Source organism: Echinops telfairi, unplaced genomic scaffold (genome assembly GCF_000313985.2).
Source record: "Echinops telfairi isolate 266 unplaced genomic scaffold, ASM31398v2 ScPeMD7_34;HRSCAF=130, whole genome shotgun sequence".
In the NCBI taxonomy this organism is placed as follows: Eukaryota; Metazoa; Chordata; class Mammalia; order Afrosoricida; family Tenrecidae; genus Echinops; species Echinops telfairi.
The window spans coordinates 3,333,455-3,349,736 of record NW_022103931.1 but is presented as its reverse complement, the minus strand read 5'-3'; the positions used below and the strand labels follow the sequence as shown (position 1 = coordinate 3,349,736).

The following is a 16,282-nucleotide window of genomic DNA, read 5'->3' as shown; positions in this document are numbered from 1 at the left end:
GATGCCAGGGGCTTAAGTGGAGAGGAAATGTTTTGAGAATGATGAGGGCAATGAATGTACAAATGTGCTTTACCCAATTGATGTATGTATGGACTGTGATAAGAGTTGTATGAGCCCCTAATAAAACGATAAAAAACAACTAAACAGCTTGACCAGATCTCTTTGGTAATATAATGAGGTGAGGTCTTTAGGGTCAGGCAAATGCCGATTTTAGTACCTGGATTTAGCTATGTGCCTTGGGCAATGGTCTTAATCTCTTCTTTTGTCTTCTCTACATTAGGGATAATGATGCTTGCCTGGCTACATTGTTTAGGACCAGTGAGATAATACATACAAAAGAGCTGAGCACAGGGGTGGCAAATACTAGGAATTTACTAAATGTGAATTCCCTTCTCCTGACTCAAAAGGGCTTTGCTTAACTACTTTCTTATCCATATCCTGAGGCTACTGGGCATAGCACTTGGGGCTGGGATGTAGGAAGAAGAGGTTGTTCCCTCTTTCAGGCAAGGCCTAGCAGTCCTTATGCCCTTCACTACTTAACTGAAGTCATTAGCTCAGTCTAGTGACTGTGGAGAAACTGATTTCTCTCCTTGTTTTCTGTCCTATGGTCCTGCCACTTGTTACTTACTGGCAAAGTGGAAAGGAAATATGATCACATAAGGGAAAGGAGATGTTGGGGTGGAGGGATTTGGCCAACACTAGAAATAGCTCCAGGCCCCACCCTGAAACTGCCCTAGGGTCCTGAAGGGGAAAGGAAATGGGCAAGCAGCAAGCCCATTTCCAGACAGGTGGAGCAGGGGATGAAAGAAGCCAGCTGACCTCTAAGTGAAAGCATGAGCTTTGATGTCAGTAAAGGAAGGAGGGAGATACTAACCCCATTCTAGCCCTCCTCCTTTTTCTACAGTACTCCTTTTGCTTTCTGATTTTCAGGTTACACATTTTCAAAGGGAACACGATGCTGGGGAGGGGGTGGGAAATGGAAAGTACTGGTATAAGGTGGCCATAGGGATGGATGTTGAAGGTAATAGCTACTGGAGCTTAACTCTAGTTCAGTTTAGTGCTCCTTCCTATTCAAATCTTGCTCTCACAATGGAAACAGCATAGAATTTACATATGTGGTTAAAAAATTAGAAGATATCTTAAGGTTATGGGTATTCTTTCGTAACTCCAAAGGAAACCAAGCTACAAACCTGAATCAATCAATCCTTTTATCCTTCCTGCATCATTTAGGAAGTATCCATTAGGTGCCACACTAGGAGCCCCTGGTGGGATAGTGGTTATGCATCAGGTTGCGATCTGCTAGGTCAGCAGTTTGAAACCACCAGCCACGCCTCGGGAGGGGCTTTCTACTCTACGCCTGGATACAGTGACAGCCTCGGAAACTCAAAGGGGCAGTTCCATCCTGTCCTATCCGATCCCTATGAGTTGGCACTGAGTTGATGGCAGTGAGTTTTTTTGAGGTGCCACACTAGGTTAATCTCTGCGGTATAAAGATAATAAGATAGGCCAACTAGGAGGGATTCTTGTAGAATACTGGCAACACGATCATCCTAAAAATAAAAGTAGTGCCTGAACCAAACCAAACCAAAGTCATTGCCATCAAGTCAATGGTGACCCATAGCGACCCCCTGTGAGTTTCCAAGACTTTAACTCTTCATGGGAATAGGAAGCCCTGTCTTTCTCCTGAGGAGCAGCTAGTGGTTTCAAATTGACGACCATTTGGATGGCAGCCCCACTGATAACCGCTATACCACCAGGGCTCCTGATGGCTAACATTTATTAAAAGCCTATTAGGTGTCAGGCACCTAACATGTACCATCAAGTACTTTTTATGGACTAATGAACTTAATTCTCCAAAGCAACACATATGGCAGGTAAAGAGTGTATGATGGATAGGAGGGATGCATTCGTAACAGCGCCTGGGTAAACACAGGGAGATGGAGAATAAAATCGCACATGGAAATGAATTAGGCATGGTTAGAGAGCAGGGCACAAACATGAGACCAGGGAGGCTGGCATTAGTGTAACGGTGGGTCCTGTTTGCCAACCACATTAAGAAATCTGGTCTCATCCCAGACTAGAAATTCAATGAGGGCCGAGTATTGTTTTGTTTCCTGCTGTATTGTTAGTTCCCAAAGCAACAGCTGCCCGTCTTGTTGTTGTTAGGTGCCATTGACTTGGTTCAAACACACGGCGACCCTATGTACAACAGAGTGGAGCACCCAGCCCTGAGCCATCCTTATGATCATTGCCACGCCACATTTGAGTCCATTGTTGAAGTCTATGAATTAAAATCAACTTGATGGTAGTAGATTGGGCTGTAGTCACTGTGTCATTCCATCTCATTGAGGATATTCCTACTTTTGGATCCTCTACTTTGCCAAGTATGGTGTCCTTCCCCAGGGACTAGTCCCTCTTGATAATATGTCCACAGTATGTGAGATGAAGTCTCGGCAGGCTCTCTTCTAAGGAGCATTCTGGCTGTACTTTTTGCAAAGCAGGTTTGTTCCTTCTTTTAGCAGTCCATATTCGTTGCCAGCACCATATAATTCAGGCACTAGTTTTTCTATGGTGTTTCTTATTCATTGTCCAGCTTTTTATGCATATGAGGTGACTGAAAATACCATGTCTTTAAAGTGACATCTTCCCATCTCACTCACTGCCATTGAGTTGACTGGGACTCATAGCAATCCTATGAGACAGAATAGAACTACTCCTTTGCGTTTCTGAGACTTTACATCTTTATGGGCACAGATAGCCTCATGTTTCTCCCATGGAGGTACTGGTGGGCTTGAGCCACTGATCTTGTGTTGAGTAGCTACATGCGCAGCCCACTTTACCTTAAGGGCTCCTTTCCATAGTAGGTGGTTAAAAAAATCCCTGAGGTAAAAATGAATGTAGGCTGGGGGAGATACTGGAAGCTTTTAAATGAGACATTTTAAATGCAACTTCCAAAATATGTGCTTTAGAAGGCTCATTGGCTGCAATGTGGAGAATGGATTGGAAATTGAGAGAAAGGAAGCAAGTACGGAGAAAGCTGTTGTTAAGAGTCCAGATGAGCACGGTGTGATCTAGGACAGCTGAGGGAGGAATAGCCTAAAAGATAGCATTAACAGGACTAAACAATGAATTGAATGTGCACAGTAACAAAGCAGGGAAAGTCAGGGATTTCTGGCCATGTAGGAGGAGGATTAGCAGAATAGGGCATAAAGGCCAACAAAAAGGTTTGATAGTGGTAGTAGTCTAACACACGCGTGTGTGATAATGAGTTCAGTTGGGAGCACGTTATTGAATTGGAAAGATTCTGCTGATATAGTGGCCTGGAATTTAGGGGAGAGTTTAGGCCTGAGATACATAATAGGTGTTATAGACTTGGGAATTATTGATGACAATAAACCCAAGGAAGTGGATGAGATTGCCTTGGCTAGCAAGGGATGGTTATTACAGAGTGAGAAGAGAGGCAAGGGAAGAATCATGGGGAATGGCAACACTTTAGAGGTGGACAAAGGGCATAAACACAGACCTGAGAACAATTTGAAATTCTACAGAAAGAGGACCGAGAGACGTCTTCTGATTTGCTCAGGAGGAGACCTTTGCTGCTGCAGAGCCCATGGAGGGTGTGGACAGAAGCAAGACTGGAGTGGGTTGAAGAGTCAGAAGTGGAGATGAGATTGAGAATACACTCATTTTCTTTTAGGAATTTGATATAGGGGCAAACGCAACTCTCATTGCCATTGAGTCATTGATGATCATGATCGCCCTATGAGTTTCTGAGACTGTAACTGTTTGGGGGGAGTAGAGAGCCCAGTCTTTCTCCCACAGAGCTGCTGGTGGTGTTGAACTGCCAACCATTCAGATCACAGTTCAACTCATACTAACCACTACAACACCGGGGTAGCAATACAGGGGTAGGGTGGGTATTTTAAGATGAGAGGGTCTTAAGTATATGAAAGAGCTTCAAAAAGCTTGGAGGAAAATTCCATTATCTTTCATTTCCATTTTTTCCCTCACAAACTTTTTGAGGGGGAAAGAGCCCATAGGATGGGAATTAGAGGCAGACTGGTAGGTATTTAGTCTGCCAGGTATGTCTTTTTTTTTTTTTTGCCAGGTATGTCTTCCTGGGCCACTAGCCAGTGTTCCTTAAGGGAAGAACATGGTTCTATCCACCTTTATATTATTCACAGCTCCTATAGTAGGGCTTGGAAAATAATAAGTGCTCAATACATGTGTTTTGCATGATGATATAAAGTGCTATTGGTGGTCTGAGATTTGCATCCAGTAGGAATAAATAGGGTGTTGAAGGATGGATGAAAGTGATGGCAATCAGGCAGGGATGGAATGTGTGTGAGAGGGGGTAGTCAGTAGAGGCAAGAGAATGTAAGACAACTTTCGAGGCCAGAAAGTACAATAATTTGGCTTGCGTTGGAGAAAAACATGAAATTTGGATCTCATGTTGAGGAGTCAGGACTTGATAAGATAAGACACCACGGAAGTATCAAGACTGAAGCTGTACCTTAGGATATCTAAAGGTTGGGTATATAAAGGTTGGGTGACCAGTATGGAGGCTACCGAATAGCCATAGGGGAAGTAATAAAGGTTTGAGTTAGGTTGATTACTATAGGGTTGGAGAAGAGAGGAAAGAGATGTTTTCAAGGCAGTCTCAACAATTTAACAGGACGTACTAATTGGCTGGTTATGATGGGAGAGGCGAGAAGTCCAAGTTGACTCCTAGGTTTTGAGCCTGGGTTGTGACTGCTGCATATCACTGAGCTGATTTTGACTCACAGCTGTCCCATGCCATACAGTAGACCTGCCTGAGGATTTTCTAGGGTGTAATCCTCACAGGAGTAGATTGCCAGGTCTTTCATCTACAAGAACTGAGGAGTGCGTTCGCAACAACCACCCTTCAGTTAGCAGCCAAGATGTAACTATTGGACCATCAGAATTCTTTTTGAGTCTGAGTAAGTGAAAGAACCTCAGTGTAACTTAACAGAGTTGAATGAATTCGCGGGAAGAGCTAAACTGGCTCGGGGAAGATGAGGTTGTCTTTAGTTGGGTCTGAGACAACAGAAGAGAACCTAGGTCCACATGTCTAGCAGGCAGCTAGAGATATAGGATAATGACTGGGGATTAAGACCAAAAAAAGAAGAAAATCTCTGTATTTCGATGATGGTAAAGGGAGAAAAAGAACAACGAATGGGCAGAAAAAAGAGCAACCAGAAAGGAAGAAAGAACAGTAAGGTGAAATCTCATGGAAATCTTATAGGGGTAAAACACATTTATGAAAGATGCTTTAAACGAACACAAAGCCCACTGCCATTTTTAACAGTTTTACTAACATATAATTCAACTATCATACAATTCAATAGTTCAATCATATCAAGAAGAGTTGTATAATCATCACCACAATTGGCTTTAGAACATTTTCTTGGTTCTTGTACTCATCATTATGAATTAGCTCCCCATTTCCCCCATCCCCACCAACTTCCCCTGCCATACCCCCAAGAACCACTAATCCAGTTACTGTCTGTACCATTTTACCTATACTGGATTTCATATACAGACAAACATGAAAACAAACTAACAGCAAATAACAAAGTAAAAGAGAGAAACCTCAATCAAAAAGAAAGCAGAAAGTATTAACAAATAGAACACATTTAAAATGGATCAAAAGGGAGTTCAAATGATAAGGTGTTAATTTTTAACTTAACTGTGCCTTCAATAATCCACTTTTCAACGCATTCTGCAGGGCTATTCACACCCCTGCTCTACGGCTAGAGAGAACTCAACAGAAGCTTTAACCCCTTCACTTTTCAAAATTGAAACAACTTTCGAGTGAGTCAACAAGGAGATCAAATGATATTGCATTTTAACCTATGTCTTCCATAATCGACTTTAATGCTCTCTGTCTGATAACAAGGTTATTTGGATCACACAGGCTGATGTGCATCTTCCATGTGGATTTACGTAACATCTCGCTTAGATGGCAGCTGGCTTGAAGACAAACCTTTAAGACTCCAAACAGGAGTATGTCATAAGAATGAATTATTCTTAGATTGGGACTAGAATTAAGTGTAAACTCCAAATCCATTCATATATCTATGGTTTATATATGTCTCTGGTTCACCTGAGAGACATCATTGTCATAGAAACGCTATAGAACAGAGCAGAACCATTTCTTTGGGTTTCCAGTATTGTAAATTTTTATGAGAGCAGAAAGCCTCATCTTTATCCCACAGAATGACTGGTGGGTTCAAACTGCTGACCTTGCCATTAGAAGTCCAGTTTATAACCCAGGGCTACCAGAAAGATGCTTAAAGGCATATATTTGTAATGCTGGCAAATGCTCCTGTGGCTAACTAGCCTCTCTGTCTCCTTGTCAATAGATTGATACTACTTCTATTCACCCCACTGTTTACAATACCCCAAGTAGCTCTCAATTTTTTGTGGTTAAATCAAAGCCTTTGTCTTAAAAATATATTTGAGTATAGTAGGGTATGCCCGGGGTTGGTGCCTGTATGCCACAGACTCTTTAAGACTTTATTCTGTCTCCAGTTCGAGAGGTTATGCCACCGAATATAATGAGAGCCCTGGCCAGAAAGAGTATTTATTTTTTACGAATCATACTGTGAGTAGAAGTCATCACAACCAGAAAAACACAGGACCCACACTTTGAAGCATCTCTTATAACCTAGCCAAGTATAATGCTTCTCAAGATTTCCCATACCACCGATTACTCCATAAAAGAACCTGGCTCCAACCATGATGGAAACAAAAAGGCTTTCTTTTTCTCAGAAAAAATTATAAGAAATTCAGTTACCCCAGATACATCAATTATGGTACTTTTCCCCCCCTCAGTTATGGTACATTTTAAGGCCATAAAATGGCAGTGGCATTATTGGGAGTAAATTTTATTGCCGTGGCTTCACAACACAAACAAAAGTAATAAGTCCATTAGTTGTTGACTTGAACTGGCAGAGAGCAGCACATCAAAGGCAATTGCTAGCAGATCAGGGGGGATGAGAGATTAGGAACATCCAGAGAATGAACGAGGCATCAGGGAGAGAGAACCAGAGGCAGATACAGGATATTAGATGAGATGTTAGACATGAGAATGGAAGGAAAACAGAATTCTTAGTTGCTGGGAGGAATACCTGGTATCTATGCAGATTACATCTGTATCCTTCCTTTAGTACTCATTTCATAGTTTGAACACAGAGTAGGTACTTAAGAACTGCTTGATGGTGAAGCTTATATGCCAATACATAGTTGTGCCAAGAACTGTTTATTTGCATCAATCAGTGAGTGAAAGAAGAGGGCATGGGAATAATTTTAATATTTAGTTGTTTAAGATATTTTAACTGTTGGTACAGAAATGTTCATTAAGCAAAACAGTTAAGTAAACTAAATGTTAACTTAATGAGAATCAATCAAATATAATCAAAGAAAATATTTATTATAAATTAGTTTTATTTCATTGGTTAAAATATACAGTTATTAAAAACAAATACATATATTCCTTTTCTGTATTTTCTATATTGTAAGGTCCTCACATTAGCCCATAGTTGTGTCTGTGTTTTCAATGCCGAGCACTATTCTAAGACCTGGGGGAAGATGAGTACCAAAAAAAAAGAATTAAGACCTGGTGACTATTCTCCAGAAGCTTATAATCCAAAATTTTATTTACTGGAATCCACTGCCATTGGGTCGATTTGGACTCATAGTGACACTATAGGAAAGAGGAGAAATGCTCTACAGGGTTTCCAAGTGTAAATCCTTACAGCAGCACACAGCCTTTCTCCCACATTGCAACTGGTGAGTTTGAACCACTGACATTGCACTAACAGTCAGTCCAATGTTTAATCCACATGCTACCATGACATCTTCTTAAGAATAATCAACACTAAACTGTGTGGTGTGGGTCACATTACAATGTGTGCGGCATTGGACAAATTAAGCGACATGTTCAACATCATAGTGTTAAAATAATTGATGTGAGCTTGGATTTCTGGCCCCATAGGCTTTGTTTTCCATGAATAGTGGTTAAAGAGTAGGATTTTTGGAATCATAAGGACCTAACCTTGTATCTTTGCTTCACAATTGGACGTCTCCAGTGGATTTCCAAGATTGTAACTGTGTGCGGGTCTACCTAGAAATTAAAAAACCCTCTCACTGCTAACGGTGACGTCCTGTGGGTTTCTGAGACAGTGACTGTTTATAGGAGTAGAAAGCCCAGTCTTTCTCCTGTGGAGCTGCTCGTGGCATAGTGGTTACATGTTGGGCTGTGATATGTATGGTGGGCAGTTCAAAACCACCAGCAGCTATGTGGGAGAAAGACTCAGCTTTCTACTCCCGTGAACAGTTACAGTCTCAGAAACCCACAGGGACTCACTATGAGTCAGCATTGACTGGATGGCAGTGAGATTTATTAGCTATGTGGCCTTAAATACAGGCATCCTTTTGGTGTAGTGCATTACATTTTGGGCTCCTAACCACAAGATCAGCAGTGTGCAACCACCAGGCCCTCAACAAGAGAGGCTTTCTACTCCTGTAAAGGTTTGGGTTTTCTTTATTTTGATTTGTAACCCATACTGAAGGTTGCAATCCTTAATCTTTATCAGCAAGTGTTTCAAGTTTGCCTTACTCTGGACACTTCAACTGTGCCATTTGCCTGTCACAGGTTAATTAATCTTCCTCCAATCCTGATGCCCCATTCTTTTAAAAAAAATTTATTTATTTATTTTTTAATAGTTTGATTAGGGGCTCATACAACTCTTATCACAATCCATACACACATCAATTATGTAAAGCGCATTTGTACATTCATTGCCCTCATCATTGTCAAAACATTTGCTATCCACTTAAGCCCCCCCGCATCAGGTCCTCATTTTCCCCTCCCTCCCCGCTCCCCCCTCCCACATGAACCCAGCTTCTCTGATGATTTGATCAGCATATGATTTGATCAGCATACGGTGAGAAGATACAACCCTGACACACACCTTTCCTGACTTTAAACCATGCAGTATGCCCTTGTTCTCTTCGCACAACTATCTCTTGATCCATGAACAGGTTCCACAGGGACACAACGAAGTGTTCTGGGATTCCCATTCTTCTCAAGGCTGTCCATATCCTTTGTTATGAGCCAAAGTTGAATGACATTGCCTAATCAATAAAGCACAAGTAAACATCTTTCTGGTGTTCTCTGCTTTCAGCCAAGATCCGTCTGACATCAGCAGGGATATCCCTTGTTCCAAATCCTCTTCTGAACCTGGCTTGAATTTCTGGCAGCTCTGTCAATGAACTGCTACAACCCCCGTTGGATGATCTTCAGTAAAACCTTACTTGCATGTGATATTAATGATACGATATTCTAATGTGCGTGTTCTGTTGTGTTATCTTTCTTTGGAATGAGTACAGATATGGATCTCTTCTAGTCAGTTGGCCAAGCAGCTATCTCCCAAATTTCTTGGCATAGATGAGTGAGTGCTTCCAGTGCTTCATCAGTCCCTGAAAACCTTATGGAGAGCACAGAAACACTGTCAGAAACTGAAAACTTGATGAATAGAAGCAAAGCATTGTCAGAGATAGTGCCAGGAGAGGACTTTCTCAGGTCAGAAGGCACTCAAAATATGATCCAGGAAAAGCTGCCTTCTCAAAGTTTAATGACATGGATGGAGTAATAATGCCGGGGATGGAGTAAAGCGTGGGAGAGAAGAGCCCTCAGGAGCTTAATTTGCTGGTGGAACATGAATCAAAATGAGAAGACACAGCTGTGAACATCAATTAGCAACTACAACTTGGAATATATGAAGTTTAAATTAAGAAAAATGGGAAGCTGTAAAAAATTAAATGGAACCCATAAAGATGGACAGTCTAGGCACTAGTCAGCTGAAATGCACTGGTACACAGCTTACTATGCTGGGAACGACAGATTCAAGGGGAATAGCATCACATCATTGTCAAAATGAATATTTCAAGATCTATCTGGAAGTACAGTGCTGTCTGTGACAGGATAACATCTATTCACATACAAGGAAATCCAGTCAATACAACTATTCTTCAAATTCATGTGCCACCACCAGAGCGAGTGATGCAGAAATGGAAGAATTCTACCAATGTCTATAGCTGGAAATTGATCAACCATGCAGTCAAGATGAATTAATAAGCATTGGCAACTGGAATGCAAAAGTTGGAAATAGAGGAAGGAACAGTACTTGGAAAATATGGTCTTGGTGGTATAAATGAAGCTGGGGATTGCATGATAGAATTTTGCAAGACCAATGACTTATTAATAGAAAATACTTTTTTTTCAACAAAAGAAAAAGGTGACTATATACACCAACTTCTCCAGATAGAATACACAGAAACGAAATTGACTTTATCTGTGGGAAGAGATGATGGAGAAGCTCAATATTAGCAGCTATTACCAGGCCAGGCCAGGGGCTGAATGTGGAACAAACCATCAATTGCTCATATGGAAATTCAGGTTGAAGCTTCAGAAAATGAAAACAAGTTCCTAAGAGCCAAAATACAGCCTTGAGTCTATTCTACCTGGAATTCGGGAACATATTAAGGACAGATTTGCTGCATTGGACAATATTGACAGATGACCTGATGAGCCATGACACCACAAACAACATTCATGAAGAAAGCAAAATGTCATTAAAAAGATAGGAGAGAAAGAAAGAAAAGATAAAAGTGGGTGTCAGAAGAGACTATGAAATTTGCTCTTAATCACCGGGTAGCTAAGGCAATTGGAAGAAATGATGATGTCAAAAAATTGAATCGTAAACTCCAAAGGGTAGCTCAAGAAGACAAAGTGAAATATTATAATGAAATGTGTACAGTCCTAGAGTTAGAAACAAAAATAGGAGCCCTGTGTATGCACTCTTAGGACGCTCCTCGCACCTTTTTTTTACCGCTATTCACACGCTGTGCCCACGCTTTGCAAGCGACAGAGCCATGAATCTGACATCCAATTCCGGCGTAAGAGCTGAAGGGATCGCAGCAATTACCACTTCTACTGGCTTACAAGAGTTTTATGTCAAAGATCATCGCCACAAAGCCACAGTAAATCTTCATATCCAGAAAGACAACCCCAAGGTAGTACACGCTTTCAACATGGAGGCCTTGGGAGATAAACCTGTGTATTGCCATTGCTGGAGATCCAAAAAGTTCCCATTTTGTGATGGAGCTCACACAAAACACAATGAAGAGACTGGAGACAACGTGGGACCTCTGATCAAGGAAAAAGAAACTTAATGGCCAATTTTGATGCTGCAAACTAACCTGGCATAATGTGATCTGGTTATTTAATTAGAATGACTGCCACTTCTGTCTAACTCACAGCCCCTGTGTTCTAAATGTGGTACACATTGTAAACTACAGCTTTTACATTCACGGCATTTACCTTACTTGTTGAAACATCGTGGTGCACATTTGTTTAATCAGAAAAGGCAAAAAACAATCTCATGGCCTGTGGGGTATTTCAGTCTTTTAAGGATCTGTTTCTCTGAACTCAAACTAATGATGATAACTGAATGTAGTTGTATGTTGAAATTAACAGTATTCTCAAAATCATACAAAAAGAAAACCAAAACAGAAGAACACGCATGGTATTTCTTAAACTAAAGGAACTGAAGACAAATGTCAAGCTTCAAGTTGCAATAGTGAAAGAGTCTATGGGCAAACTATTGAAGGATGCCGGAAGCAGGAAAAGAAGATGGAAAGAATATAGTCACTGTAACCAAAAGAACTAGGGGACAGTCCACCATTTCCGGAGGTAGCATATGATCAAGAACCAATGGTTATGAAGGAAAAAGTTCAAGCAACAACGAGAGCATTAGCCAAAAACAAGGTTCTAGGAAGAAAGGTGACACAAGAGAATGCTCAAGTATCACATATGAATAAAATGTTGTGGAAAATCATTCAACAATGGTTGCAGCAGTACATTGAAGGAGAGCTGCCAGAAATTCAAGCCAGGTTCAGAAGTGGACGCGGAACGAGGGATGTCATTACTGATGTCAGTGGCTGAAAGCAGAGAACACCAGTGTGCTTTATTGACTAGGCAAAGGCAGTCAACAATGTGGATCATAACAAAATATGGACAGCCTTGAGAAGAATGTGAATTCTGGAATACTTCATTGTATTCATGTTGAACTTGTACATGGATCACGAGGCAGTTGTATGAACAAAACAAAGGAATACCAACTACCGTATATACTCATGTATAAACCGAGTTTTTCAACGTTTTTAATGCAGTTTTTGTGGTAAAATTAAGTGCCTCGGCTGATATTCGGGTCGGCTTATCCTCAAGTGTATACGGTATAAGGTTTAAAGTGGGGAAAAGCGGTCATCAAGGTTGTAACCTCTCACCACACTTATTCAATCTGTATGCTGAGCAAATCATCAGAGAAGCTGGGTTATATCAAGGAGAGTGGGGCATCAGGATTGGGGGAAGGCTTATTAACCTGTGATAGGCAGACAGCACAATTTTGCTTGCTGAAAGTAAGAGAACTTGAAGCACCTGCTGATGAAGATCAAGGACTGCAGCCTTCAATATGGGTTACAACTCAAAGTAAAGAAAACCTAAGTCCTCACAAGTGGACCAATAGGTAACATCATGATAAACAGAGGAAAGGTTGAAGTTGTCAAGGATTTCATCTTGCTTGGATCCACAATCAATGCTCATGAAAGCAGTCAAGAGGTCATAGGATACATTGCATTGGGTAAATCTGCTGCACGAGACCTCTTTGAAGTATTGAAAAGCAAAGGTGTCAATTTGAGGATTAAGGTATGTCTGACCCCAAACCAAAACCAAACCAAACTAAAACTCACTGCCGTGGAGTCAATGCTGATTCATAGCAACCCTATAAGGCAGAGTAGAATGCCCCCTGTGTTTCCATGACAGTAACTGTTTCCAGAATAGAAAGTCCAGTCTGTCTCCTCAAGAGTGGCTGGTGGTTTTGAACTGCTGGCCTTGCAGTTATCAGTCCAGTTCGTAACCACTACACTACTAGGGTTCTGTCATGGTATTTTCAGTCGTCTCCTATGTATGTGAAAGTTGGCCATTGAATAATTAAAACCAAAAAAGAATCAATGCATTCGAACTATGGTGCTGGTGAAGAATAATGAAGGTCCCACGGATTGCCAAAAGAACAAAATAAATGTGTCTTGGAAGAAGTACAGCCAGAAAGGATGCAAGGAGGGCAAGAATTCATCATATAGACTTTGAATATGTTTCTAGGAGAGACCAGTACCTGGAAAAGGACATCCTGCTTAGGAAAGAATGAGGTATCAGAAAAGAGGAAAGCCCTCGGAGAGATGACTGACAGTGGCTGTAGCAATGAGCTCAAAGAGAACTACAAGTGTGAGGATGGGGCTGAACCTGGCAGTGCTATCTTGTACATACGGTCACTATGATTCGGAACTGACTTGTTGGCACATAACAACGTACTTTCTAATGGTACAAAGCAATCGGAGTTTTGAATGCAATAGACAGTAGTGAAACTGGATTTCTTTATAAATGCCCTCTTTCTTGGACATATTCAGGTTGGATGAGGTTGAATTCTGAAGCTCTAATATTGGACCCCATATCTAAAGTCATGCTGGGTCTGAGGGCCAGGACTACAGCCTTAGTGGATATTAGGGCCAATTGGAATAACAGTTCATAGAGACAATGTTTTACAACCTACTTTGGTGAGTAGTGACTGGGGTCTTACAAGCTCAAAAGTGGCCATGTAAGACACAGCTCCTAGTCTCTCCCTGGACAAAGGAAAGAAAAGTGATGGAAATCAAAAGACCCAAGGATACATGGACTAATGTGTCATACAAACATCACACTCCACAACCCCGAGACCAGAAGAACTAGATGGTAACTGGCTACCATTACCAACTGCTCTGAAAGGGATCACATTAGAAAGGCCTGGGTTGAATGGGAGAAAAATGTGGAATATTTTATCAAAATCATAAAAGATACCAGCCTTACTACTTAGACAGAGACTAGCAGAACCCTAAAGACTATGACCCTTAGTCATACTTAAGGTCTGGATCTGAACTCACTACAGAGGCTCCCTTTTCAGTCAAGTGATAGACCGGTCTATAAGGGGAACATTAACACTAGTGTGGTACAAACACCTTACAATAATCAACCATTTAAGAACAAAAGGGCAGCCTTTACCCAAGGACAAAGTCCAAAGAGTTAGGAAAGACAGAGGAACACAAACAGGAAACACAGGGAGGAGGTGAGATAAGCTATGGTACATTGATTGAGGGGATTGCAGTGGATGACATGAAGCCAAGTGTGTACGAACTGTTGAAAGTAAAACTAATGACCTGCTCTATAAGCCTTCACCCAATTCACGACAAAAAACTTAAAAAACAAATAAAAATCTGATGCCAGAAAGAGGCCGAGAGGTCAAGAAGAAAAGGACTACTAGTGAAATTAACTAAGAAAAGTAGAATAGAGGAAGCAAGCATGGGAAATGGAAAGGGGGTGAGAACAAAGAGGGAAGGGGTCAGAAGTGATGGAAAGGAAAGGAGATAAAATGGAGGGTTAGGCTAGGCAGGAGCCCCGGTGGCTTAGTGGTTACACGTTGGGCTGGGATCTGCATGGTTGCCAGTTCAAGACCAGCAGCTCTGAGGGTGAAAGACTGGGTTTTCTACTCCCACAAACAGTTATAATCTTGGAAACCCACTGGGGATCACTATGAGTCATCATTGACTCAATCGCGATGAGTTTTGATTTAGGCTAGGCAGGAGAGAGAAGGGCACATAGTCACCACTTCATTAGGGGTCTCTAGGTCCTTCCCTTTGGGAAGGATTCTGGCCAATATTAATATTTTACCCACATCACTGTTGATCCTCTAATTTCCAATATTAGAATTCCTTTCATAAATATGAACTGAACAAGTTATACCATAAAACCTCACTGCCTTCGAGCCAATTCCAAATCATCTCACTCACGGCCGGCGTGTCAATGCTGGCATGTCACAGTGACCCCTGTGGGTTTCCAGGACTGTAATTCTTTATGGCAGTAGAAATTCCAGTCTTTCTCCCTCGGAGCTACTGGTGGTTTGGAACTGCCCACCATGCGGATTGCAGCCCAATGCTTAACCACTATGCTGCCAGGGCTTATACCAACCCTATAAAGGTTCTGAAGGCTTTAAATCTTTATGGGAGCAGAGAGCCTCATGTCAATGCAGTCTTACATTGTTAACTGAAGAAAAAAATGGAAAATTAGGTGGGGGAAGAAGTGAAAAGTAGCCAAGTCGGGGCTGTAAGATTGATCCCTCATGATTTTCTATGGGACTTCTTGCAAAATTGACCTTGTTTGATGAGAGGACTGAGCAGGAGCATTGTCTGGTAGAGAAGGAGTCACTAGTGAGTGACGCAAGCAACTTTCTTGCCTTCTTCGAGTGATGTATCCTTCTTTCATGACGGGCAATGATACATTGATAGGCTTGTCAGAGGGAGGAGAAAAGCCATGATCAGACTTGATACTATGCATCAGAGGAGCTACTTGGGGGCAAAGTGGAACTGTACTTGCTTAGAACTTCCTTATTCATTTGTTTACCCATTCACTTAACACTGGTCTTTTCCTGCTCCTGTGTGCCAGGTTCTGGGCATGAAGAGATACACAAGACTTAGCTACTGACCTTAGGGAATGGACCAGAGATAGGTGCACAAGCAAGTGATGATAATGTACCGTGATAAATGCCACATTAAAGGTACAGACAAGGAGACCTATAATCCACAGGGAAAATAAAGCAAAAGCAAGACATGCTCTTTGAATCAGACTTTTACTGATCTCTCCCCTTGACTTTCTTTTAAAAATTTAGGTCTGATCATGTCATTCTCTGCCCTAACTCCCCCTGCTTACAACCAAGATTGGTTTCCCACTGACTATAGGACTGAGTCCAAACTCCAAAGCAGGATACACAAAGGCCTTCACAGTTTAGTCCAACCAACTCCTCTAGCCTTATCTCATGCCACAGCCTGGCCATGGCCCCTAACCTGAAGCCACACTGAGCTTCACTGTCTCCCCGGCTCTGCTTTATCTGTTCCACTTTATCTGTTGCTTCCGTGAGCCACTGCTAAATGTTGCTTTCTGTTGTGTCTTTCCAGCTCTCCCAGAGGAGTGAGTTCCTCCTCTGTGTTCTCAAAGCCAGATGCTGACCTCTCCACTGTAACACTTATCACATTGTAGTATAATTGTTTGTATATGTGTCTATCTCCCACCCTAGGCAGTGGTCTCCTCAAGGGTGGGGCCTGAGTCTTACTC

The 16,282-nt window shown here is 41.7% G+C and overlaps 2 protein-coding genes across 2 annotated transcripts in view; one reads left to right on the top strand and one right to left on the bottom strand.

Annotated features, from left to right (window-relative positions):
* Positions 1-16,282, bottom strand: part of HDAC8 (histone deacetylase 8) — a 338,343-nt gene that overhangs the window by 42,045 nt on the left and 280,016 nt on the right. The gene's annotated exons all lie outside the window — the stretch shown is intronic.
* On the top strand, positions 10,963-11,262 carry LOC101639703 (CDGSH iron-sulfur domain-containing protein 1-like). Its single transcript, XM_045290239.1, has one exon. The coding sequence runs from the start codon at positions 10,963-10,965 to the stop codon at positions 11,260-11,262; it is 300 nt and encodes a 99-aa protein (XP_045146174.1).

Bases quoted from the DNA above. Each gene is read 5' to 3' on its own strand.
- LOC101639703 (XM_045290239.1), top strand. From the start codon at position 10,963: ATGAATCTGACATCCAATTCCGGCGTAAGAGCTGAAGGGATCGCAGCA.